General features: G+C 38.0%; 5 protein-coding genes across 6 annotated transcripts; all 5 read right to left on the reverse strand.

Moving 5' to 3' along the window:
* Positions 1–327: 327 nt before the first annotated feature.
* On the reverse strand, positions 328–4,499 carry LOC129179969 (arrestin domain-containing protein 3-like). The gene is made up of 6 exons (XM_054773887.1): positions 4,177–4,499; positions 4,003–4,063; positions 3,781–3,928; positions 3,594–3,690; positions 1,740–1,990; positions 328–1,196 (listed from the first exon to the last, which is right to left on the reverse strand). Exons 1-6 carry the CDS (start codon positions 4,421–4,423, stop codon positions 930–932), a joined length of 1,071 nt encoding a protein of 356 aa, XP_054629862.1. The 5' UTR covers positions 4,424–4,499; the 3' UTR covers positions 328–929.
* Positions 4,500–4,703: 204 nt separating this feature from the next.
* On the reverse strand, positions 4,704–7,909 carry LOC129179950 (arrestin domain-containing protein 3-like). The gene is made up of 6 exons (XM_054773834.1): positions 7,556–7,909; positions 7,371–7,431; positions 7,147–7,294; positions 6,967–7,063; positions 6,295–6,551; positions 4,704–6,156 (listed from the first exon to the last, which is right to left on the reverse strand). Exons 1-6 carry the CDS (start codon positions 7,800–7,802, stop codon positions 5,890–5,892), a joined length of 1,077 nt encoding a protein of 358 aa, XP_054629809.1. The 5' UTR covers positions 7,803–7,909; the 3' UTR covers positions 4,704–5,889.
* A 1,123-nt stretch (positions 7,910–9,032) lies between these two features.
* LOC129179883 (arrestin domain-containing protein 3-like) lies at positions 9,033–13,639 on the reverse strand. 2 transcript variants are annotated; one of them, XM_054773690.1, is made up of 6 exons: positions 13,347–13,639; positions 13,184–13,262; positions 12,953–13,100; positions 12,741–12,834; positions 11,204–11,460; positions 9,033–9,292 (listed from the first exon to the last, which is right to left on the reverse strand). In XM_054773690.1, the coding sequence occupies exons 1-6, from the start codon at positions 13,588–13,590 to the stop codon at positions 9,095–9,097; spliced, it is 1,020 nt and encodes a 339-aa protein (XP_054629665.1). In that variant the 5' UTR covers positions 13,591–13,639; the 3' UTR covers positions 9,033–9,094. The 2 variants fall into 2 exon arrangements, with proteins under 2 accessions (XP_054629665.1, XP_054629666.1); XM_054773691.1 differs by having other exon boundaries at positions 13,184–13,259; positions 13,347–13,638.
* Positions 13,640–13,877: 238 nt separating this feature from the next.
* On the reverse strand, positions 13,878–21,061 carry LOC129179800 (arrestin domain-containing protein 3-like). Its single transcript, XM_054773512.1, has 7 exons — positions 20,596–21,061; positions 17,927–17,971; positions 17,757–17,817; positions 17,492–17,642; positions 16,508–16,604; positions 16,171–16,427; positions 13,878–15,116 (listed from the first exon to the last, which is right to left on the reverse strand). Exons 1-7 carry the CDS (start codon positions 20,855–20,857, stop codon positions 14,862–14,864), a joined length of 1,128 nt encoding a protein of 375 aa, XP_054629487.1. The 5' UTR covers positions 20,858–21,061; the 3' UTR covers positions 13,878–14,861.
* A 1,102-nt stretch (positions 21,062–22,163) lies between these two features.
* On the reverse strand, positions 22,164–26,849 carry LOC129179422 (arrestin domain-containing protein 3-like). The gene is made up of 7 exons (XM_054772632.1): positions 26,582–26,849; positions 25,353–25,640; positions 23,330–23,390; positions 23,084–23,228; positions 22,901–22,997; positions 22,428–22,684; positions 22,164–22,343 (listed from the first exon to the last, which is right to left on the reverse strand). The coding sequence occupies exons 1-7, from the start codon at positions 26,847–26,849 to the stop codon at positions 22,164–22,166; spliced, it is 1,296 nt and encodes a 431-aa protein (XP_054628607.1).
* Positions 26,850–27,186: the final 337 nt, after the last annotated feature.

Below are 27,186 nucleotides of genomic sequence, written 5' to 3' on the forward strand. Positions count from 1 at the left end.
ATTTTTCAAAAAACAAATACAGATGATAAAAGCCTCTAGCTAATCCAAACATGAAATGACTGGCAAATCTCACAAAGGTACTACTAAGAGGTGATGTGACGTATGAAGATTTTATAAAACCAGTTTTGTGTGTCATACCTGTGTACATGCATACAGGATTACCGCATTTACAATGACTCCGAAAAATTGGAATGCGATGGTTAAAACACCTTCAACTATAGTTTTATTTTATTTTTTAAATCCAGAGACGGCTGACCAGTACAGATTCCCACAGGTAACGCAAAAACTAAGATGTCAGTGTTTTCTTCAAATAGCTTAGCATATGTTTACAACGAATACAACTAATTGATTTTGCCATCGACAAAATGGATCAAAGTAGCTCCCCTGCATCCTGAACTTTTCTGTATGAGGCCCTCCATGGAAAATTTTGGGATAACCCTGCCTTTTTGTAATAAGTGAGTTAATACAAATCGGAGTGTGTTCCACTCAAGATAATGAGTTCGGTACATTAACAATGACCAGCAGAGACAGCAATACTCCCATAATATTTTTTTATTAAACTATAAGCTCGGTTGAATATGAGAAATATGCTTTCAAATAAGGCTACGATCGTACAACATACAACAGAAGTAAATTGTTTCAATTCACTAACAGTATCATATTTCATTAAAATTGTTTTAGTGTGTGTATGTGTGTGTGCCATGAGAAAGATAAGTCGATTTTTTTTAAGTTATATTTAAATTAACACAACTTGAGGTTTTGCTAGGACATATAAGACCACAGTGTACAGTTTACTGTTTAAACCTTGCCTAACCGGTTAATCTTCCAAAACATATATCACTATTATTTTTCCTTGTGGTGTTTGTTGCTGTCATTCTGGGTACATTGTACATTGGGTACATGGAGAAAAAAACACGGTGAAGGGAGATTTATCGTAAACGTCCATATTTGTCAGTATTACTCGAGGAGGGATACATTGCGTGTGCTTCATAAGGTGGAGGAAGGTCCAGCGGTTGAGGTGCTGCTCTATGCTGGGTTGTTTGGCTCCGGGTCGGTTGGTTTGAGTTCCAAAATGTCCCAACTCCAAAGGTAGCAGGACCCGGTGGTTGTGTTTGGGCAGGAACATCAAAGGCAGGTAGGACAACAATGGGAAGTGTGATCTTTGGGTCCATTGCATATTTGATATTCAGGGTGATCTGTCAAAATTGTACTTTGTTATTTTGTAAGACACAAATATAGTACACGTATATGTTTGGTATCTTCAAGTATACAGTATCCGATGGTGGTTCATCTTGACATGTTTTGACTGTCATCTGCAATCTATCTCCAAAGTGTCACCTGACCACTGTGACGGCTTAGCCAACCGGATAGACATGATAGACACAACTGGTTGGCCACACCTCCCACCACTTGATGACCTCTGGAGGAGAGATCACAAATGCTCCCTCATTGTAGATCTGTCATGTCTGTCGGAAGTACAGCTGTTAAGCGACACGTCACGGTGGTCAGGCGAGACTTCTGAGGAAGACTGCAGGTGACAGTTAAAACATGACGAGGTAAAACACCATCGATTGAATCTAACAACGGTCTGATAACAAGAAACTGAACATATATTCAGTTAGAAGACAAATTGAACTTATTCCAGCTATGTATTCCAATAGTTTTATAACAGAGGTTATTTCGTTAATAACGTTATTTCCATTACCAGTTCCCAGACAAATCATAAATGAGTGGTTTACCTTCAGCCTATATTCCACCATGCCGCAATTCAGAATGGAGGATGGCAGCTCTCTGGGGATGTTGATCACCTTTGTCACAGTCTTGTTGCTATACGCGTCAATGGGCTGCACTTTCTCCTTGACAACCTCCTTTGTGCAGCCTCTGCTTTGGCCCTGGGCAAAGAAACTCTGCTTTTTGTACAATACGAATTTGGGCTTCACGGCACGAGATGATTGGTTATGAATTATAACGTTGACTTGGAGATCTTCACCTGCAAGGAGGCAAGTAGCATTGTTTTTGTTTTTTTTACACAAACACGCATATACAGTTTCACCAGTTGGTACAGTGATTATAAAGCGGACACACACTTGTGCCAGGTGTTTATAATGTAAATAAATGTCACATATGAATCATTTCAGAACTTTTTCCACATTTAATGTCAACTATTACTGTACAACCTCATAGAAAAACAGACTGACATCTTGAGGCTTTACAGGATTATGATTTTGGGGGCTGATCACAGATCATGATCCGGTCACGTGAGGGAGCAAGATTTATTTAAAGAACTTGTTTATTAACAGTATACACTTAATATTTACCAGTGACATGCGGTCAGGGGAGGCAGGAGAGGGTGATCATGAAAAAAATACAAAATAATTATAACATAAAATAAATATTTTCATATTTTTCTGTTAAACTGTGTTATAAATGTATTTGTCTGTGTAAATGTATTTGTCTGATTTTCTGTTTTTAAAATTTTCTTCAGTAAATTGAATTTGACTGACACGTTGATATCCAGAAAACTGAGATGCGGCTGCGCGAGTCTACCACCTGATAGCGCATGCCTAATTCAGTTTGTGGGCATGTCGCCAACATAATGCTGCAGAAACATTTGTACTGTGTACAACATAACTTGTCGACAGCCTGTGTAATGCCTTTAAGGAAAAAGTGTGACGTAATCATTGCTCATCGACCAATGAACGGCAGAGAAATGTCACAAATGTCATGGGATGTACATGAATGTGAAGATGTGATTCAGAATGAGACAAGAGTCGGGGATAAGTGGTATAAACTGTTTAGTCTCCACTCAACAACTAACAACCATGTAGCAACGGCTCAGTTGTTACAACAATCACATGACCCGTAAACAAAAGTGAAAGTTGGTGAATGTCTTAACCACGTTATAGCAAGCAAATTAATCAAAACACAAGTTGAGACACGCACATTCACCATGCTATTAAAAAATAGCAGAACATTACATTTTTCCCTTCTTCTTGTTTTCTTTTTTTTTTACTAAGAACATATTTATGGTTTTGTGACTTGAGTTGCATGATTAGCCTGCATTAAAACTGCATTTAATGTATTATTTATTTACAAAGAATTCAGTTATTTTTTGTTATTTATTTTAAATACTTATTTTATGTTCCACTTCCGTGTCGTTCTTTTATGTTGTTTAAAAATGACTGTTCAACAAATATATTTCAATTATAATTAGAAACTGTGAGACAGTGATATTTTTGCTTAAGGTTATCATACCGTCAGAATCTCACACCGGCCCACACCAGCACCTTTTCCTTGAGAAGGACAGGCACATGGACTTTGTATACAAATAAAGGTAAGCCTCGCCAGCCATGAACCTCACCACACACCACTGGGATCAAGATGTGCCATGCTGACAGATTCCGATCCAATTATAAAATTAAAATGTGCTCATGTTGCACTTGACATTAAAGGTGGAAAAAGAGACCTGGCATGTCCCTGTGTCATGTGTCCGATCCATGTCTTTTTTATATTTTTATTTTTTCTCCGTACATTTCTTGAGAAACCTAGTCCAGATAAATTCCCCCAGCACCATCTCTCAAATATATCATTACCTTGCTGGTATCCCATTCTGCTCATGTGAACATCCATTGCAACAGTTCCAGAGCCAAAAATGCTTAGACGTTTATCCGTGAAATCATGCTGATCTTCCTGAAAGAAAGAACATGCCGCTATATTAACTGAATGAGGACTACATTCATGAAACCATCTAAACTGTTGTATTTGCCACAGGTTTCTCACCATAAGTCCAGGTATATTCCTGTCTGCTTTGGAGACAAATGTGAAGTGGGCTTTAGCTGTTTTAGTCAGCTTCATGGTTTGTCTGAGCTCGGCTGTAACTTTATGAACAATTCTACCGGTCCCTGACTTGAACGATGATGGCATTTTTCTGCAAAGTAGAAAAAAACGGTTAATGACCTGTAAGCAACATCCAGACTAGTGGAAACGGTAACAACTGTATACCGATCAGGAATCTTGAAGGCAAATGGGAAAGCATGTCTTCCTTTGGTAATTGTTTCAGTACCTGGAGGAGTGATATGTATACAGTAAGTAGGTGAAACAGCATAATAATGAAATATCATTGGCTGATATTACACGGGGAACAATGTTTAAAAAATAATTAATATGATACATTACCATATCTCAAGATATGTTGTTTGACATCATAATATTTCTCAACAGACGAGTAGTAACGATGGTCATATTGTCCGTATTGTTCATGCCAGCTAACCTTTGCCTTTCCTTTTCCAAAGAAAGTTAGCGATTGGATTGTAGTTTCTTTGGAGACCTCCACAATAATTCTTCCGTTCATGGTATCTCCATTTGTAAAGATGTTTTGTCTATTGATGGAATCGTATTCAATTGAGAAATCTGTGATGGTCATTTTCCCAAAGGAAATAGTGATTACAAAAGCCTTCGGTAAATCCAAGTGGAGAAGTACTGTCTGCTTGAGCTCGCAGAGATACTATGAACAGGTGGTTTGGAGCATGCAGATTTTCTAAAACCTGTTTTTCTTGTCTGTCACATGGCTGTTCATGGCAAAAATGTCAAGCTTTCGCGTAATTAACATATGTGCATCATGTCAAGCGACACCTGTGTTATGATGGCAGACAGAAGCACAGTGTAGTGTCCCCACACAGTCACACAGAGTCTGACGATCTTTTATAACTTTATTCTGACTTGAACACATCAACAGCAGTGCAATTCCAACACCATATACCTGTACAGTGGTGTGAAATGTTTGCATTTCACTCACATTTTTCAGATCATCAAACAAATTTAAATATTAGTCAATGACAACACAGTGGCAACACAATACTCCCGTAAATGAACTTCATCAAAACACACATCAAGTAGAGTATTACAAATATGCTTTTGAATAAGGCCACGAGATCAAGCAGATATGCACACGCAAAGTTCTGGCATTTTATATGCAGATTATCTAGTTATTTTTGTTGCTCTGTGGAAATGAGGATTGTGTTAGTAACAGACAATGGCAGTACATTGCTGCCCTTACAGCTTCATATTTAGTTCAATTTAGGTTTGAGCTTCAATTTGCCACACAAGTCTGGCTACGACACAAAAGACTACAATCCTGTGCAGTTTTCATTAAGGCTGTCAAAATTAACGCGTAAATGCGGAGTAATCCATCATCATCATTAATCTGATTTTGACACAATTAACCCATCTGCATCTCAGAATCACTCAAAATCCCTGAAACGTCGCGTTTGGGGCAGTTTGTCCAAGTCGTGTTAAGTCGTGTACATGCGCAAATGGGCAGTTGGGGTGGTGGTCAACTCATTCAGCTTTGCAAATATCTCGCCACAACCACTGTTCCGTGTGACAAACTGTTCTCAGTTGCAGGCAACATGGCAAATAAGAAGCAGTCAGCTTTCTTCTCGGATAATGTTGTCTTAGTAGCTCGCTGAAAAAGGAGTAACAGGTCCATGGAAATGTGGATAAATGGACATTTGTTAACATGAACATGATGTTGAAGGTGTTCAATGAAGACCTTTTGTGCATATACATATTCCCTTCTTTCCTGAGTCTTTTTGCTCATGCAAATGAAGACTGAATGACAAATGATGACTATAGATTAAAAAATAATTACATTTAATCGTAGAAATGAATTCACAGCAACACTGTGAATTAATCTGAAAGTGAATTAATCTGAAAATTTTAATCGCTTAAAGGCACTAGTTTTTATCTGTTGTAGAATAACAAAAACTTATCTCACCGGTGTTTTCTTTTTTAATTTCAAACATTTGGGAACTATTGTTTTAGTTTCTTTGTGGCCATCATTCCAAGTACATTGTGTTTAGTTGATATAAAAACACACTGGAATTAGATTTATAATAAACTTCTTGCTTTGTCAGAATGACTCGAGGGGGGATATGCTGCGTGTGCTGCATATGGTGGAGGGGGGTCCAGTGGTTGGGGTGCTGCTTTATGCTGGGGTGCTTGGCTCCATGTTGGTTGGTTTGAGTTCGCAAATGTCTCAAATCCAAAGGCAGCAGGACCTGGTGGTTGTTTTATGTCAGGAACCTCAAAGGCAGGTAGGACAATGATTGGAAGCTTGATCTTTGGGTCCACTGCGTATTTGATATCCAGAAAGATCTGTTAAAACAGTACTGTGTTATAACATAACAATAACAGGTATTTTCAGGCTTTATTGTTTCTTTTTGGTTCTGTTTTAGAATCCGTAAGCACCCTTCACCCCTCTAAAAGTGGATCCCAGTAGCGTCTCAGGTTTACCTTCAGCCTATATTCCAGCTTGATGATGGAGCAATTCAGAATGGAGGATGGAAGCACTCTGGGGATGGTGATCATCTTCTTCACAGTCTCTTTGCTATGCGCATCAATGGCCTCTACTTTCTCCTTAAGGATCTCCTTTGTGTAAAGTCTCCTGTGGCCCTGGGCAAAGAAACTCTGCTTTTCGTACAGTATGAATTTGGGCTTAACAGCACGAGATGACTGGTTGTGAATTTCCACTTTGAGTTGGAGGGCGTCACCTGCACAGGGAAAGTACTGTTGGTTTCTGAACACAAAATGCTATGCACCAGTTGGTGAGCCATGATCAACGTGACTAGTCACATGACCATACAACAGCAAAAAGATGACGTTTTGCTTTATTGGTCCTTTGCACTGCTCTGGTAAAGTGGAATGGGGAATATGTCTCTGACATAGTCGGTTGGTTAAGGACATTAACAGTCAGTTAGTGACAGTGTCCCTAGCCTTTCATGTATCAGACATAATCTATTCATCATATCTTTCATGAGGAATCTAGTCCAGTTAAATTCCTCTAGTGCTAACTAGTTATCAGGCTACCGGTACTGCTGTACTTGATGTACAGTATAAGCTTCAATCATCACAACACTAACTCTAACTCTACAAAACCAAACTCTGGCAGTTCAAATATATCATTACCTTGCTGGTATCCCATTCTGCTTGTGTGAACATCCATTGAAACGGTTCCAGAGCCAAAGACACTGAGACTTTTATCAGTGCAATCGTGCTGTGGTTCCTGAAAAAAAGAATGTCAATCTCTAATAAGGACTACAGTCATTACTAAACTTCCATCTGTTGTATCTGTCCTGGATTTCTCACCATAAGTCCAGGTATCTCCATGTCTGCTCTGGAGACAAATGTGAAGTGGGCTTTAGCTGTTTTTGTTAACTTCATTGATTGTTTGAGCTCTGCATTAACCTTATGAACAATTCTGCCGGTCCCTGAACTGAACGATGATGGCATTTTTCTGTCATGTACAAAAACAGGTTAATGACCTGAAAGCAACATTTAGGATAATGTGAACAACCGTAATAACTGTTCACCTGTCAGGTATCATGAAGGTAAAAGGGAACACATGTCTTCCTTTGGTGATTATTTTATTACCTGGAAGAGTGAAAAGTATTTAGTACGTCATCATAAATGTAAAATAAAATAAAATCCCATTATCAATAATTGTGCTGGGCACAATGTCTAAAAATAATAAATATATGATAAAATGATACATTACCATCTTTCAAGATATATTGCTTGACATCGTAATATTTTTCATCAGACCAGTAGTAACGATGGTCATGTTGTCCGTGTTGTTCATGCCAGCGAACCTTTGCCTTTCCTTTTCCAATAAAAGTTAGTGACTGGATTTCAGTTTCTTTGGAGACCTCCACAATAATTCTTCCGTTCATGGTGTCTCCATTTGTGAAGATGTTTTGGCTATTGATGGAATCATATTCAATCGAGAAATCTTTAATGGTCATTTCCCCCTCTCAAAAAAGCTGATTATAAAAGCATGCAGTAAATCCAAGAAGGAAAGCTTGAGCTCGCAGAGACACTATGAACAGGCGAAGTGGAGCACGTAGACTTTGTAAAACTTGTTTTTCTTGTCTGTTCACATCACATGCTGAGCTAAAAAATATTCTATTCTGAATGTTAGGTGCAAATGAATTACTGGTCTTCTAAACAAACTGGAAACAAGGGAATGAAAAATAATGGTTTGGAAAGCACCACATTATATTTGTATTGCAGAAAAGACATTTCCAATAAATCAACAATCATGTGTCTTTTAACAAGAGACATTGTTAAATATAACCTTTGAGATGACCTGTGAAGGTTTGTGTTTCCATAATACGGATGCTTTCATACTGCGTTGCCATCATAATGTTAAAAAAGAATGTGAATGTAAACGAGCGATTACTGTATCCCAGTTGTTTGTACTTCTGTTTTGGCTCACTCTGTGCATTTACACATAAAATGCAAACATCTATCTGAGAAGAAAGATATTACAGCAGTCGGAAGGTTTGCGACCTTGATAGTTGGCTAGTGCCATGACAAACAGGGTATGGGGGCTCTTAAAATGAAATATATTACAGTCTTGTTGTGTGCTATGAGCACCCGATCATTGTCCTATTTCTTTTTGTTTATTAACCCAAATTATGGCAGCAGTATAGCACAGTAAAATCAAACATACAACAAATTAAGCATATCATAAATGCTCTAATTAATGCCTCTATTCAATTCACCATCAAGCCTCCTAAAGTCACTAGGTGTGTGTGGTCTACAAAAGCAAATACCAGCTGGGGTTTCTTTGTTTTTGGCTGCTGTAGCTGTCGGCAACCTTGTGATGCAGTTTTGATGAACTCCACAAGATGTCAGTAGCTTCATGAAAGTATCATGAGTGGTCAGCATCCAGTAATGAACGAGCTTTTCGTCAAAGAGCTACCTTTTCCTTTCCAAATTTCTCATGCACTCCAAATGATTTATTAAAGTTGTTTAACTAAGTTGTTTAACTTTTCAAATTTCAGACGTGACAGCCTCTCTCCAATTGTTGCCTGCTTCCAATCAATGCTTTGTTCTCTTTGCAGTTTAGGTTAAATACTGTAGATGCCCCAGCTATCATTTTTATAAGTAGTTATGGTAAACACACGTGGAAATACACCAAGAACTATGATTCAAAGGTACAATGAACAAGACAAAGCATGATAGGGAAACATAGTCAAAGGTTTTTATTGTTTTTTTTTCCCCTTTACAGTCCACTTACATTGCAGAACCATTATTTGGATGGGTACAAAGCTTCATAGGATGGTGGGGGCTCCAAAGATTGAGGTGTACTGCTCCGGGTTGGGCGGTAGGGGTTGCCTGATGCTTCGCCTTCACATGCTGCAGGAGTTGGTTGTTCTTGAATGCCAGGTAGGACAACTATTGGAATTATGACCCCCTGGTCTATTTTGTATTTAATATCCAGATAGACCTGTTAAAATGAGCCAGCTATTTTCAACCAGTTGTCAGACACAAAATGTTATTTAATCATTCAGTTTGTTGTTGATTTTATACATCCATCCATCCATCCATCAATTTTCTATGCCGCTTATCCTCATTAGCGTTGTGGGGGTATGCTGGAGCCTATCCCAGCTGCTTTGGGCGAGAGGCAGGGTACACCCTGGACTGGTTGCCAGCCAATCGCAGGGCACATAAAGACAAACAACCATTGATTTTATACATTTTAGAGTTAATGTATGCATTAATAATGGCACTCAAGTCACATGTAATTGCTATTGTTCTCTGCTATTGAGGCCAAACGCCTATGTTAAACCCTTTAACCTTTAATTTGACAATGAACAGCATAGTGTGTGACTGGCAAAGACATATTTGAATTAGTTGAGTTACAGGGCTTTGAAAATCCTGTAATTGGAGCTGCAATAGGCCTATACTGTCCTTTTCATATACATAAATATAACTACATTTTTGATGATTCAGTTGTACATTTTTCTAACATTGGAATATATATCGTAAATTTAAAAAAGCATATCAGACATCGAGAAAATATTGTAATTTCCTGGTAACCCAAATAAACTTTGTAACAGAGCTGACAGCCTGTATTGCAGATCCGTTGGTAAGTGCACCATTGTTTCATATAAACAATGAAGAGCAGGCAAACGTGCAACTCAATAAATGCACATTATTAGCATCGTTCAGCAATGAAGCACACACGAAATGAAAGTCAATTAGAGCTGCAACAATTAATCCAATTGATTGACAACTATGTGGGTGTTCGATTAATCGTTTTTTGTTTTAAAAATTTTATTTACCTCTCATATCAGCCTCTCATATGTAAATATTTGTAATTTCCTGAGTCATCCATGAAAGAAGACCTACTGTATTATCTTTGTGTTTTAGGCAAAACATGATATTCACACACATCAGCCTTGACTTTGACAAACAGTGATCAACATTTTTGCCTCTTTTCTGATATATTGTGGACCAAACCGCTAACTGTTTGTGTTTGGTTCCTAATTATATGGAGCAAGGGTCGGCAACCAGTGGTTCCGGAACCGCATGCGGCGCTTCAGCCCCCTTGTTGCGGCTCCCTTCGCCGAGCGCTATGATTTTTTTTTAACACCTAAGTAGGGAAAATGTTCATTTTCAAAATTAATAGTAAATTTCCGACTCGCCGCAGGTCTGCGAATGCATCTAGACTGCATTCTGACTGCTGATTGGATGAGCAAGGGAGGGGGAGGTAGGTTAGTGTACGCAGTGAGTCGCCAAGTTGGCAACACTGGGTTGGGAAGCCATTCACAGATGGAGAATACATGAAAGAATCGTTCATAAAAAATACCAGAGCATCCATTCTCCAAATTACAAATGAAACAGGAAATGATTTAGAAAATGAAAGAATGTCTCTCTTTGCAAAGACAGCCAAGGACAGGACCAATAGAATAGTTATTGATGACAATTCAGCACAGGAATAAACGGTATTGATCAAACAACACTGATATGCAGATATGTGAACTCTGATGGACTTAAAAAAAATCTTAAAGTTGGCTACATTTTGTTTTAATTGGAGACAAATATGGGAACCACTCAGTAAGATTTACAGAGTTAAGTGTTCAAATTATTTCAAAGTATGTGTATAGGCACACTTCTGTTTGTTGAATTTTGTGGTTGTAACAGGTAACATTTGAAAAAGATTACAATTTTTACAAGTTTATAAGCAGTGTAATATTTTCCGGCTCCCGACAAATTTTACTGGAAGATGAGGCAAAATGGCTCTTTTGATGGTAAAGGTTGCCGACCCCTGGTTTAGAGCGATTAATCAAAACAACAAGCTTCAGAATAATCGACTTTACAAAATAATTGTTAGTTGCAGCCTAGTCTAATTTACCTTGAGCTTGTACTCCAACGTGAACATGCAGCAGTTCAGCACGGACGGTGGTAGTCTTCTGGGGATAGGGATCCTCTTGATGACGGTCTCTGTCCTACCAGAGGCCACAGGCTGGGCCTCCATTTGAAGGAGCTTTTTTTCAGCTATACTTTGGTAACCATTTCCAAAGGACGTCTCCTTCCGAAAGAACATCACTGTTGGTGTCACTAAACGAGTTGACTGATTGAGAATTTCAATTCGGATATGGAGAGCCTCTCCTATAAGAAGAGGCATGATTTAGTTTATGAACAGATGGGCACATGTACCGTTCTGCTTTAATGGATATCAAGTCATGTGAACAAATCAGGATACCCCATGGTGCTTGAAACAGTTGTGGCGACCCGTTCGATTGTGCTGAAAATGCTTTGGAAGACAGGCTATCGTACATGTAATACAAATATCCTGGCATTTATAAACAGACAAATGGTCAATTACACAAAATCAAGCAGTTAGTTGCTAACTCCCGTTAGTGTTTTGCTTGATGGCGGCCTTGATTTTTCAACCAATTTTGCTGAAATTTGACAAGACTTGTCAGTCCCTTAAAGGGATAGTTTGGATTTTTTGACATGACGTTGTATGACATGTATTTCAACCGTGTCTTAACCGCCCATTCGGTCCTGCGAGTCCAGTTCAGATCGGATTTCAATGACGAGGAACGTAGTTCTGCTCAGATTCTGGGTCATGGACTCACGGGACCGAATGGGGGGGTAAGTCACTGTTGATATAGTTCACTGTTGATGGGGACGTAATACAACTTCATGTAAAAAAATCCAAACTATCCCTTTAAAGGTGTGTATTAAATTATGATATTATGATTCTTAGGTAGTGTTGCTATTTCAAGTCAATCCGACTTATGAGGTTAAACTTTGGGTTTTAGTGACGCCACCATGTGGTGTATTTGAAAAAAAACAAAAAAAAAACAGGACAGTAGGGGTGCAGGTTTGCAGAATTGTTACAAAAGTTACAAAACAGAGTGTATGACCTCTCCCTATGGCTGGATTTACATAGCATGGTTGAAGTGAGACAATTATATGCACAAACATTAATGTACTGAAGTAAACCAAAACTACATGGAACTTTAAAATGGTTTAAATAAGGTACGTTTAAATTAAAAAAGGCTTTTGGCTTAATGCATTTAAATCTATGTGAGGGAAGAGTCTGTCCAAGCAGACTGAAGGGTATGTTATGTTTAATGTATGTATTATTTAATGTATTTTATTGGTTTTGCAAAACATGATGTGGATGTCCCTATAAATTTAAAAAGAAAAAATACTGTATTTTTTACAACATCTAATTGAGAGCCCTATTGACCAAATACCACTGAGCCACTTTATTACGGTACGTAAAACAGCTCCTGCATGTGTTAAAATGTCATAGGTTATGTTGCATAGTTGTTGCATAACTGTTGCGATGCGACTACATAATCTAATAGATGTGAATCCTAATTTTGGTTTATCCAAAGCAAATGTATCATATAGCAAGATGCATACATGATTACCTTGCTTGTATCCCATTTTGTCAGTGTGGACGTCCATGGAAACTGTTCCTGAGCCAAGGTTGATACTAGTCTGCTTGCAACCATGTTGAGGTGTCTGAAAGAACAGCTTCCTTTTAAAATTCATGTTGTCTGCTTTTAGTATTGTTTTGTAAAAAATAACTTCCATTTTTGTCAATTTAGCGGTTTAATTTCAAACATCGAACACTTCCCACCATAAGGCCGGGTATGGCCACAGCTGGTTTGGAGACAAATGTGAAGTATGTGTCAGCTTTTTTCGGCAACTTCATTGATTGCTTAAGCTCTGCCTTCAGCTTATGAACAATTCTACATAAACTGGATTTGATCGATGACGGCATATCTCTGTGGAGAAAAATGAAAAGAACATATAAATGAGCTGAGCAACAGTCATGTCTAGGCAAGTCAAAACAGGAATAACCAAATACCTGTCGGGAATCTTGAAGGAAAACGGAAATACGTTTCTTCCTTGAGCAATTGATCCCACTCTGGCTTCATGGAAGCCTGCTTTCATTTAATTACATTACATTGTAGTAATCACACTAAGAAAGTGCCTCGAAGAACAATAAAACTGAAAAAAAGATACATTACCATCTTGTCTTGCTTCTCCCAAGATCTCCTGTCTAATGGTGTAATATTTCTCATTAACACTGAAGGTGCTGTCTTCATCAGAAGAATGGGCCTCTCCTTTTCCTTTTGCAATCAAAGTCAGTGTTTGGATTTTAGTTTCCTTTGACGCCACCACAATGATTCTTCCTTTGATGGTATCTCCATTTGTGAAGGTGTTCTGATGATTGATGGCATCGTATTCAATTGAAAAGTGACTGATGGTCATGTTCCACAAAGAAATACAGAATTTTAAGCTAACATTTAGAAAGAAACTGTGGGCTGTACGAGCTATATATGGGCTTATTTTTTTAGTCACATGATCAGATACCTGTGACACACTGCAGGTTAGTCAGGTTTTGTCACATTTTAAATTAAATGTTTTTCCACAAACTAAAATGCTGGTGCCGCTCCCATTTTCTAATACCGTGTTGTTGACAGTCACTCTCTTGTTTACTGTGGGCAAGGGATGGGTAAAGCAAAATGAAGAAACACTAAGAAACACACTGCAATGAAACATTATAATATATAGTTACTCTTTATTTATGAAGCGGGGCAGTGAAATGTAACGTAGCACAAGGACACATCAGAGTATTGATTCCGTAATCAGTGATCATTGATCAGAAATGTAGTTACACATGCATTATTACTTACAAACGTAGAAAATACTAGGCAAAATATATAAAATAGTATGATACAGTAATCAGGCAAATCATCACTGGCTACAAAAAAAGCAACCTACTTGAAAATCACTTATTTCCTCATACGTCATTTTAAATACATTTGCAAATATATGACCATAGATCTTGACTGGACAAACCAATACAAACTAGGATAGTTAAATAATGATACGTATATACTGTAGGTCAAATGAGCAGAAGTAGCTGTACTACAAGAGCCTGATCTACTAAAGGTTTGCGTGTATAAAAACCCAAGCAGTACAGGCCAAATTTTGGACACACCTTCTCATTCAATGCGTTTTCTTTATTTTCATGACTATTTACATTGTAGGTTCTTAAAACTATGAACACATGTGGAATTATGTACTTAACAAAAAATTGTGAAATAACTAACTAATAACTAAAATATGCCTTCTATTTTGAGTTCACAATAATATCATACCCTAATCAATCACAATTTAATAGGTTGTAGTGTAAAACATACATTATATATTAAATGACAAAATACACTAATATAGCAATATTATGATGCTGGAGTCCACTTGCGTGTTTATTTGCATCTTTCACCACGACCTCATTTTACAGCCACTCTGCTCTCCCAAAACTCTCCATGGTGGCACACGCAAAATCCTCAATTAAATAGGGCGGTCCACACCACTTTTGCACCTGTTAAAAATTGAGCTAGCAATCAAAGTAGAGCGACCGCAACATGCTCACGTATAGTATGTGTAATTGTTTTGTTTAGTCACGCAATCTAGCGCTTGTTATTTGGGATCTTAGTAGATCAGGCCCTTGGTGTACAAGCATCCGGACAATAATATCATTGATATTTACCACCAAAATCTGTCAATGTAGGGTATATCGCATGAGCTTCATAGGGAGGAGGGGGATTGAAAGGTTGTGATGGTGGCACAGTGCTCCACATTGGAGGGTTTTGGCTTCCAAAGGCTCCAAATTCAAATCCAGCAGAAGCAACGGGCAGGCTTGGTTCCATGGCAGACACCTGAGGGGCTGGAAGGATGGTTATGGGAAACTTGATCTCTGGGTCTGAAGCGTACTTTACATCCAGATAAACCTATGGGAAAAAATAGCTGTGGTGAGAAATATGAATCCAACCTATTTTCGGTCAGTGCAGTGGCTATAAGCAGGGTCAGAAAAAGGTGAGGGGCATTATTGTATGATCAAAGCCCAGTACGCTCCATGATAAATTGTACTTTTTAATATGTGATAGCCCATAAATACTGTATGGGCTCAATAAAAGACTTATTAAAACAATTATTAAGTGTGCAGGAGTAGGGGGTACATGGCTCAAATGTCTGAAGGGGTACACGACTGTGAAAAGTTTGGGAACCACTGATTTAGAGTAACATCAACATTTCGATGTAAATGTTTTGGAGTAAAATTGTGATGGCTAAGAAACGTAGATGAATTAAATAGTTTTAAACTTAATTTTCATGGAGAAAAGTACAATATTATGATCAAATCTGGTAATGAGATTATACCTTTTAATAATCCTCTTAGCATGGTTTGTAAATAGCAGATCAATTCGGCTTTCAGAGTGATTTGTTATTCTGGTTGGTCTTTTAATCATGTGTGTCAAACTAAAATAATTCAGAATTTCAGAGTTGTTTGTTCCTTTTTTTTTTTTTTTTTTTTACATTCCAGCTGATGTTAAAATCATCCATTAAAATAATTTCCTTGGTTTTGTCGCAGTGGTTGAGGAGAAGTTTAAGCTCATAAAAATCCCTTTTTGCCGTAGGCTTTCTGTATAAGCACACTATAATAAAAGACATTGTCGTAGAAAGGGATATGCATTGACACATTCACCTGTAGCATGTTTAGTCAGCAAACTAGTTGGGCCTGAATAAATCATGCCCCCTGCTGGAGGTTGCCTAGTCATGAAATTCATTGTGCTTCAGGATGTAGCGACTAGACAACACAACATTGTTGATACAGAGTGATCAAATTACATACGATCAACAAGCGTTTCATGATAATGAAATATTAGATAAGACGCGCACGCATAGTGACGTATATCGTAGTTTGTCTATATTACATATACTGTGATTGTTTAATCAGTTTAAGATTAGAATAATTATTCGATGAAGTGAGAAGAACAACATGCTTACCCTAAGTCTGTACTCTGCCTTGAGGATGCTACAGTTGAGGATGGAAGGTTCCACATCATGTGGGATTGTGATGATCCTCGTAACTGTTTGATTGGTAGATGGAGCGATAGGCTCTCCAACCTCTTTAAAGAGGTCTTTAGTATCAAGCCTTCTCTTCCCTCTCGCAAAGAAGCTGTGCTTTCTGTAGATGCAGTACTTGGGTTTGATTTCACGAGAAGAGTTGTTCTGAATGAATGCCACAACCTTTAAGCCCTCTCCTGCAAAACAGAGCAGCATGACTCAGGTTGCCAGACAAAGTAGGGTTCGGGTTAGTCAAAGTCACTGTAAGCACTCTCACCTTGGAAGAAACCTGTTTTTTCAAGATTGACATCCATGGCTACAGTTCCTGAGTTGAACAGGCTCATTTTTTTATCTTTACACTCGTGCTGCGGTGCCTAAGCGAGAAAAACAATACAGCGTTCATGTCTATCACATTTGTATAAACTTATGGAAACTTAACTCATTCAACACCTGATCCCAACAACGTATTTATACGTTTTTTACATTTTTTTGCGTGAGAGGCAAAAAGAGGTGATGATGCCACTGATGCATTAGCACGTTTAAGCCACAAAAACGGCCACAAGGTGGCAGAAGTGCATTTGGTAAGAGCTGGCAGAGATCACGGACAAACCACACATGACAGGAAGGAGCAAGTGAGAGAGCATGAAGGAGTGTTGTGTGCAGAAGGTTATGCAATGTAGGGAAATTTTAAGGCATGCACACACACGGACACACATGCACGCACACACACGCACGCATGCTGCACACACATAGTTCAGTTCCAAATGTGAAAATGAGGCGAGTGAATCCCATCTCTTCCACAAGACCATCATGGAGAGACCGCAGCGCAAGCTGCCCAAATTATTCTTGCTCCCAGGTCCCCCGGGTTCTCAATAAAAGGTTACTCCACTCAAAGTGAAAACCACAGTGAAACAGTGGAGCTTTTATAGCCGATTTTAAGCTGCAACTCTGAACATAACCTTAGCTACCATGGCGATCTAGCCGCATTAAAAGAAAGCCACCTTTGTAGTACAGACAAGCCTGGCTTTAGACTCAACAGAATTCGTTAACCCACTCAACTCGCCTAGCAGTACACCCCCTGCGGCCTCTGTGGTTGGATAGACAAAATACAAAACATTCCATTGTCCAAACCATACCATCACACATTGCTCAATACACTTCCACCCAAACAACACATACTTAACAAACATCATTCGATTAATACCACTCATCCATAGATTTGTTGTTCATGTAAACGACAGCCATGGAACTCATCACCTACCATTAGTTCATGCATAATGTTTGGCCCAGCTTGTGTCACATAGGGGATCTTGATAGTATCCGTTGTGCTAAACCTCATCGATCTGCTCAGCTTGGTTTCCAGCAGGTACACAACTTTACCAGCAGAACCTTTGAAGGACGAGGGCATGTCCCTAATGAAGAACATCAAAACAGCAGAGGACAATGGTTCATGGCTTACATACAGTATAAAGACCAAATAAGCATAAATTAAGCTTCTCACTCTGTGTCTATAAGAGTAGACTTACTGCAAAGGGAACTGAAAGCTGAAGGGGTAGACATGAATTCCAACAGCAAGTACGTTACTGTCTAAAAGCAAACACACACAACACAGAACACAAATGAAAACAATCCAACTGTTACATCACAAATAAACATGTAGCTGGTCTTGTAAGTTGGACACATCTTTCATACTTACATGTTTCTCCATTGTGGTTCGTCAGTAGTGATTGATCGTCACCTCCTAAGGAGAACAAATGAAACATTTGAAAGTGACCAAAATCTTTGTGAGTGTTGTTAGAGTCATCAGTCACCAGGTCTATGTTTAGGTTGCTTGAGCCCCTCTAAAATGTTCCTGAGCCCCTAAGATTTTTTTTTTCCATATGAAAAAATTAGTTCATGCATGTACTTAACACAAATCAGCAAGAATATGAAACAAATACAAGGTATTTATCATCGGTGGGCATATCGTACCCCCTTGCCCCCTCTATGTCTCAGTCCTAGTGACATCCCTGGTTAGATGTGCATGACATTTTTCTTTATGTCTTTGTTAAACACTTGGCCGTATCATTTTACAATATCATAGAGCTTTATTTATTATTAGACACATTTATGTAATCGCAGCCTCATTGTATCATTTTTTCAAGAATGAATGAATTAATAAATGATCGCTGTTTCACGGTTGAATATGGCTTATGCTTAGTAAAAAAAATAAATTAATTAATTAATTTTAGCAAATTGCACTTATTCTTGGTATTTGACATTTCTAAAAAAAAAAAATTTAAAAAAGGGATGTAAAGAAAAAAGCATGGGAACTTGTTGGTGCCAGAGTACACATATTGGGGAAGTTCACATTAATTTAAACGGACATTTATGTAAGTTTATCTTCAATACAAGCAAGATCCGGTACTAGCTAGCAGGGACGGACCTACCCTTAAGGCAAAGTAGGAAATTGCCTTAGGCCACCAACCAGTAGGGAGCCCCCAACCAACATGGGCCAGTGCCACCACAGTCAGCAGCACCCCCAAGTATATTAATGTATAATTAACAAGTAGAACTTTCTTTCTTTGACATTTATGCAATGAAAAACATAGAAAACAATATGGATGGACTTCAGCAAGATAATGAGCATCCACATTATGTATTTGTACAAATATGAAAAACCTCCATTTTACTTCCCTCCCATGGAAGGCATGGAAATGGGGAGAAAGCAATAGTTTGCAAAGATGACTTGTGTTTATGTCTGTGAGACAGAAAGACAGAAACGGAGAGTTTGCGTTGAAAGAGAGAGGGGGTATTGATGTGTGTGTCAGAGAGAAAAGAGGCGGGGGTGACTGTGTGCGATTGTATTAATGAAATGGGAATTATTTAGACATACATTTTTTGAAGCACTCTACAATTTAGTTGTTTCACAGTATTCATGTCTAAATAATCTCTCTTTCTCTCTCCCTCTCTCTGACACACACATGAACACCCCCTCTCGCTTTGAACACAAACTCTCCCTGTTTCTGTCTCTCTATCTCACACACATAAACAAAAGTCATCTTTGCAAACAATTGATTTCTCCCCATTCCCATGCCTTCCTCCTGACACTTTATGCCTGTTGGCATATATTGATCAGTAATTGCTGTTGTTACATTGTAATTGTTCATCTTCACCCTCAGTACATACAGCCGCTTTCTCTCTGAAACTTGTGATGATGTCTGGGTTGTTTTTGTTCAAAAATAAATATCTGCCGCACGGGACTGTAACCCGCACATGTCCGTGTCATAAAATGGCATATTATGGCGTGCATGAGTCTGTGAGGACCAGGTAGCTCTTTAGGAGCTCAGGAAGTCATTATTCAATATAACAGTCTGACTCACAGTGTCATCTTACACAGAACTCTAAAATCATCACACAGCAACCTAACACTTAAACGGTACCTAAGAAATATACAATACAAGTACCAATATGAGTTTAAAATTTTAAAAAAAACAACCGCTAATTTAACAGCTTCCCATCATGCATTTTGTCACAGCAAATGCATGCGTCCCATTCATGGGACATGTCCGCCTGGGGAGAGAGAGAGCCAGAGGAGCCTCCCTCTGGGCTCCCTCTGGTGGACAGAGGCAGCTAATGAATCATTGCTTTGAAATTAAATTTAACTTAAAAATAAAGACTACATCTATGGTTATATCTGAAGTTGTTGAAAACAGCGTTGAAAGAAATGTATGTATATATATATATATGTGTGTGCGTGTGTGTGTATGTATAATATATATATATATATATATATATATATATATATATATATATATATATATATATACATATATATGTGTGTGTGTGTGCGTGTTTATGTATATATATACTGTATATAAATATATATATATATATATATACAGTATATACTGTATGTATATATATACACATATATATAGTATATATATATATATACTATATATATATATATATATAATATATATACTGTATATACAGTATATATACAGTATATACTGTATGTATATATATATATATATATATGTATATATGTATGTATATATATATACATATATATATATACACACAGTATATATACAGTATATATACAGTATATATACAATACATATAGATATATATATATATTGCCGACTATCAAAGTTAACACGTTAACGGAAATTTCCTTTAACAGCATTTTTTTGACGCGCAATTAAATTAACATGCACATATCCCGACCCTCAGCCCATACCGTACTTTTACTGTACGTGCTTGTGGAGGCACAAGAACGATCAAAAATTGAGCAGAAATAGCTCCCGTTAAGTGGAGTGCAAATTAAGACATAATGACGAACGCATGCAATGTACACAGACGAAAAAAAAAACTTACCTGAGGAATTTTTGTCTCGAATAAAGTAATGTCTGATGCTGAAGTACTTGTCCTTTGAGTGGTACGTGACGGTAGTTTTACCGTGCCTCTCGGTCCACAACACCTCGGCTTTCCCCTTAAATTTCACGTAGAGGTACTCCACTTCGCAGTCCTTGCTCACTTCCACAGTGACATTTCCAGTCACGCTGTCACCACTGGTAAACGTATTACTTACTCCGTTCTCGTTGAAAGTAACTTTGAGGCTCTTTATTGTGCTCGACATGGTGAAGCTAGTCCACTCTCTATCTCCAAGACTGCCGCGAGTGTCGATAACACGGACCAACTTCCGCAATGGGTGCTGTCGACCCCCTTTTCTTGTTTGCTCAATACACGCTGTTCATAACTGGATGCTTCGTTTACATTTAAAAAATAATACATCTCCCTCTATAACCTGCATTTACTTTTAAAGAAATAAGAAATACGAAATAGAAAAATGAAGTAAAACATATGTATGCATGCACAACACAGTAAAGTTTTATGAGTGCAATAGTGGTGTGTCGGTCGTGAACGAATCGGCTGTAAGAGCCGGCTCTTTGAAATAGACGACAGGATCCGGCCCGTAGTCAATTGAGAACCGATTAGTTTTTTCCTACCAGTGGTATGGCACATCCCTAGAAAAATGTTCTTGATACCGACCTTGCCTGTTGTTTTGGACATTGTTAGTAATAATTATCTTTTTATTACTTAGATAAGAGTACAAACAATCAATTATATAAGGTATGAAAAGGATATAAAAAAGGACTTTGTTCTTGAACAATTTAGAGTGTTTTTTTTTAAAGGGAGAGGTCAAAGGGTAATTAAGTTGTGACACACAGGACGAAGAGTATGAGAAATCTGACGGAATGACATAATCAAGGTAATATTTGCTATTGATTTAAAAGGTTTACTTATGTGTGTGTATGGACATTTAGGTGAAAGAAAACAAACAAAAAAAGAAAACATTTACACACACTTTACTGAAATAAATAGTCCTTATTCTATAATTAACCAGCATGGAATACATTAATATCCAGAGTTTTGGTATTTCAGAAGGCATGATTCCAAATCATTTAGAATTAATTCCTCAAAAAAGTACTGTGCAAAAGTCTCAGACCAACACAAATTTTATTGTTATTGTTTTTCACGGCAATCATTTTGACACAGTAAAACAGTAAATAAAAGGACACATCCAATTTGCATGATTACGCTAAAAATACAAAACCGATTTCCGACAGACTTTGTAGAGGGGTGGCACATGCAGAAAGAAAGTCCATAATATAACAAATCTGTAACCTTTTTGTGAGGATCTCCTTAAGGCGGCTAATAATAGAATTTATTGGAAGAGTAACTATGGCATCAAAAGAGCGATCCAGCCTCCAAGACCGTAATGATCTGTCATCCTCCATGAACCAGGAAGCACCTGAACCAACTAATAGATGGAGAAAGACATACAAATACAGGCCACAATTGTTTTTTTTTTAAATATATATTGTTAATAGTTCAGCATGGGTAGTTCACACCACTAGTCATTATTATTATTAGCTTACATTCTAAAATCTAGGAAGTGAAGCTGTTGGCTCCTGCATGAAGTATGTGGCACCCATTTTTGAATTTGCTTCAAATTCAGGATTTGTGGGCAAATGCTCCTCATCAGATCCCTGCAAAGCTGGTAGGATGATAACTGGGAACTTGATCTCTGGGTCAGAAGCATACTTGACATCCAGGTACACCTGCAGAGTGATGGAAATAGCCAGTTCTGACCAGGATCATTGGAACATATACAGTACTGTATGTTGTAACCCCGTCATACATACCTTCAGCCGGTATTCTGCTTTGATGATGTTGCAGTTGAAGATGGATGCGCATGTAGCGAGAGGGATGGTGATGAATCTGATGACAGTGTGACCCGTAAAAGGTGGGATGGACTCGCCCACCTCTTTTAGGATGTTTTTGGTTTCAACTCGCCTTTTGCTTTTTGCAAAATAACTGTACTTTTTATACAAACAGTACTTTGGCCTGACACCTCGAGAAGACCTATTCTGAATATAGGCCACCACCTTCATGCCTTCCCCTGCAAAACAATCAGGAAACATTTCAGTATGCACCTCATAAACCAACAAATGATGTGCTCAATATTTGATGTGAGGGTGTGGAGGTGTGTACAGAGTGTTTTGTTTGTATTGTTCAACTCATTATAATGACCGTGGCAAAGTGGCATAGTTGATGCCTTATCTTAAGACCATAAAAGGTCAAAGGGGACTTTGAGCAACACATGATTGCAAAGTACCTTGGAGGAAGCAAGTTTTGGCAATAGTCACTTCCATGCTGACTGTGCCTGAAGAAAAGAGGTTCATTTTCTTATCAATGATGCTGCGCTGTGGAACCTGATGTGGGTAAAAGAAGTTTTACAGTTTATCATTATTAAAAAGCTGTAATGTTAAAGTGTATTGGTGTTCTGTAGTGTGGCTACCATGAAGGCCGGGTCCCTGCTTCCTTTATGGACGACTGTAAAGTGAGTCTTGGCTTTGCTGTCCAGTCTCATTGACCTGCTCAGGTTTGCCTCCAAAGTGTACTTGATTTTGCCCCATGAGCCCTTGAATGAAGACGGCAGGTCTCTACAAGATGAAAGTTTTCGCACTTTAAGGCTGAAAGCCAATAGCAGCATATTTGCATCGCACATAGATGATTTTATTCCAAACATCTGGTTTTAACTCACTGTTGGGGGATTTGAAACGTGAAGGGGTACATGTGGCAACCTTGAGTGACAATATTGTTGCCTGTAAAATGGAAAGGTTAAACTGCTAAGTGTGTAACATATCCTTATTTATGGCATGTTAAACGCTGCATGCCTGCATACCTAGCATCTTTGGACAAGACGAGAACTGTTTGGCTCACAAGCCTGGTTAAACATTTGTGTCTTTAATCACAACTTCTACTGCAGGAGTGTCCAAACCTTTTCCACCGATGGCCTCATGCTGAAAAATGAATGGATGCAAGGGCCACATAGTAATTTTGTAAACCCAAACATGTAGCTATGCTAAGTTCTTTTTCTAAGTTCTTTTTCTAAGAAGAAAAAACATTTAATTTGTAGAAACTCCGGTCTTTGCTCTTTTTTTCCTATTTTTACTGTTTTATTTTCCAAATATTTTAACTTTCTTCTTATGTAATCTTCAGATTTTTTGTCCCTCATAATATTATGACTTTATTGCCATATTATAACATTTTCCCCAACCTAATTTTCCAAAAATTACAACTTTATTATATGTTGTTTCTTTCTCATAATATTACGACCCTGTATTTTTTCTTTAATATTTCACTAAAATTGCATTATTTTTCCCTCATTATAGCTTCTAAAATTGGGACTCTATTCTCGTAAAGTTACAGCTGTTTTTTTTCCCATTTCTGCTGTTGTTTTTTTTTTAATTTTCCAACTATTTCAACTTTCTTCTTGTCAATTTTCTTATAATTATGACTTTGTTGCTATAATATTTTGACTTCCATCTCGTAACTTTATAACTTTTCCCACAAACTCCAAAAATTACAGATGTATTCATTCGTTTTGTTTGACTTCCATATTACAACTTTTAAAAAATAACGTTTTTTTTTTTAATGTATGCAACTAAAATGACATTATTTTTCTTCATAATATTTAACATATTATATAATATATAATATTATATAATATATAATATATATAATAAGTAATTCTCAAAAAATCTAAACTTTTTCTCGTAATATTTTGAATTTATTTGAGCAACATTACTGCTGATTTTTCATGTTTTCTGTTTTTTTTTTGTGTTAAATTCTATTTTAAGAATGTGCCACGGGCCAATAAAAAAAAATGCCACCGGCCGGAAATGGCCCCTAGGCCACACATTGGACATCCCTGTTCTACTGGGTAGCTGCTTGTTTGTTTCAGGTTTCTGGAGAATTTGACTGGTAATTCCAAGGATAATTTGGACCAAAAGTACAAACAAACAAAAGCACAACAAAAGTCTGGAATCAAATCAAAAACTGAGCAAGAAGTATAAGACTGCTGATTTAACCCTTTAGCATTCTGGTATTCTTTGACCAAAAGCCCAAAAAAAGTCACGCCCAAAGAAAATGTGAAGCTGTCCTTGAACAATTTGGAGTAGAGGCATGGGTTTTGCTCTTTTGAGAGCTAACTAGTTGAATTGTTATCCCTCAAAGACAGAATCTGTCTCAGGGGTGTATTTTTTTAGGTTCACTTATAACAATATAATTTAAAAACAACAGGCTTTGAGGTATGCACTGGGAAAGAAAATGGGGACATAGCGTGAGTCCTTACGTAATCCTATTTGAAATTTGACCATAATATTACCAAAACTGAGTATTTTACACAGGTTTTCTAAAGTTAGCATCAGGTGTTCCAAAAGGGTGAAATTTGGAGACCCTTGGTCACACTTGACCCTTGGTCTGCATATGCAAACACAGCTCCCTGGCTTCCTGACACCATATTTTGTCTTTCAAGACCATTCTGTCATCACTGTTTGGAAAATAAACACATAAAACCACATAAAATGTCAAACTATAATTGGACAACTATAAAAACGTGTTTTGTGTTAACATTGTTGGCTTTCTGAAGCTGATTAATTGGATTGATATTATTTCTTATGGGGAAATTTGACAAATCATTGACGCTAACCAAGGTTCCACTAATTTTGTAACAGCTTGCTTTGTGATTTGAAGTGAATGAATGATATAAACAAACATCTTACCTTCACCATCCTGGATGACGAAAGTCTTGATACTAAAGTATTTCTCTTTGTTATGGTATACTACAACGGTTTTTCCATAGTGTTCAGTCCATTTCACATTCGCTTTTCCTTTCATCTTGATCCAGAGTGAACCTATTTTGCAGTCCTGTGTCACGTCAAATGTAATTCGTCCTGCAATGTAATCACCACTGGTGAACACATTGTTTTTGTCAATGGGATTGTATTCCACTGAAAAGTTTTTAACTTGCTGCATGATTATGATAAAGAACTGCTCAGCAATCAACACTTCTGTAGTGTCAGGTGAGAAAGTAAAGTAAAGTTACAGTGTGTTCCAAAGTTTACGTTGTCAAAGCAACCTTTGGATCATAACTGAACTTCAAATTAAGGGCTAGGATCTCACCGATGGGTGATAAACATTGTTATGTACTGCACTGTGCATTAGGTAACTTGTTCTGGCGTTACTCTTGGATCAATTTGTGTACCTGTAATACATGGAATAAGCATAACATTGCTTAACATTATGCACATACTGCACATAAGTTAAAAAAGAAAACACAATACAGGCGCAACTCAACGGATTTATGTCAGTAATTCAATTGAAAAAGTGAAACATTTGTATTCTGTAGCTTCACTACACACACGGCGAAATATTTCAAGAATGTATTTCTTAATAATTTTCAGGATTTTTGTCAAAACCCCAAATTCAGGATCTCATAATTTTGCAAAAAATGGTAAAATGGTTCAATATTGTAAACTACTACTACTGCAATCGGAATCACAAACTTTACAGTACAACGAAAAATTATGTGCAAAACCTATTCAGTGCAAAATAAAAGACTAAAAGAAAATAATTCAAAATATATATTTTTAAAGAGACTGTAAAAACTTACCTGAACTTGTATTCTACAAACTACCCGGTTATATTAATATTGCACCATGGTTATATTACAGGATTTCACATATGAAATATTGCAGAGGTGGATTACGTGACAAGGAACAGTTATAGATTTATTATTGCGATTGCTATTATTGCTATGACTCTGTTTCGCAGTCTGGTTGTTTTTGCTTTCAGCAACCTGTAGCACCTCCCTTAGGGGAGCAGTTGGAACAGGGGGTGTTCAGGGTGATGAGGGTCCTTCAGGATGCTGCAGGCTTTCCTGTGGCAGTGGGACCTGTACAGCTTCTCCAGGGATAGAAGAGTGCAGCCTGTGATTTTTTTTGTTGATGACCCTCTGTAGAGCTGTCTTTTCCTGAGCAGTGCAGCTGACAAACCACACAGGGATGCAATGTGTCCACAGACACCAGCAGCTCCTTGGCGAGGGAGTGGAGGAAGTGGAATCGCTGCTGGGTCTTCTTGATCAGTGTGGCGGTGTCGGTTCTCCAGGTGAGGTCTCCATTCAGGTGCAAGCCCAGGAATTTCAAAGCAGAGGCCCTCTCCACACAGATCCCGTTGCTGTAAAAGGGCGGGTGAGGTCTGCTTTTCCTGAAATCCACCATTATTTATTTTGTTTTTGTGGTGTTGAGGAACAGGTTATTTTTGCTGCACCATAAGACAGCGTTTCCACCTCATCCGCATATGCAGTCTCATCTCTTGTGAGGAGTCATGAATCCAAACACTGTCGTGTCATCTGCATACTGGTGCAGTCGTGTGTGTAGACTGTAGAGCGTGAACAGCAAAAGACTCAGCACACCTCCTTGTGGGGAGCCGGTGTTGAGGCTGAGCGCTGAGGAGAGGTGAGGCACCACTTTCACTCTCTGTGTGCAGTCACTGAGGAAGTCCTTCATGCAAAGGCAGGTGGAATGTGGCAGGCCAAGTTTAAGTTTTGTTACCAGC

The sequence above is a fragment of the Dunckerocampus dactyliophorus genome, chromosome 4 (genome assembly GCF_027744805.1).
Source record: "Dunckerocampus dactyliophorus isolate RoL2022-P2 chromosome 4, RoL_Ddac_1.1, whole genome shotgun sequence".
Taxonomy (NCBI): domain Eukaryota; kingdom Metazoa; phylum Chordata; class Actinopteri; order Syngnathiformes; family Syngnathidae; genus Dunckerocampus; species Dunckerocampus dactyliophorus.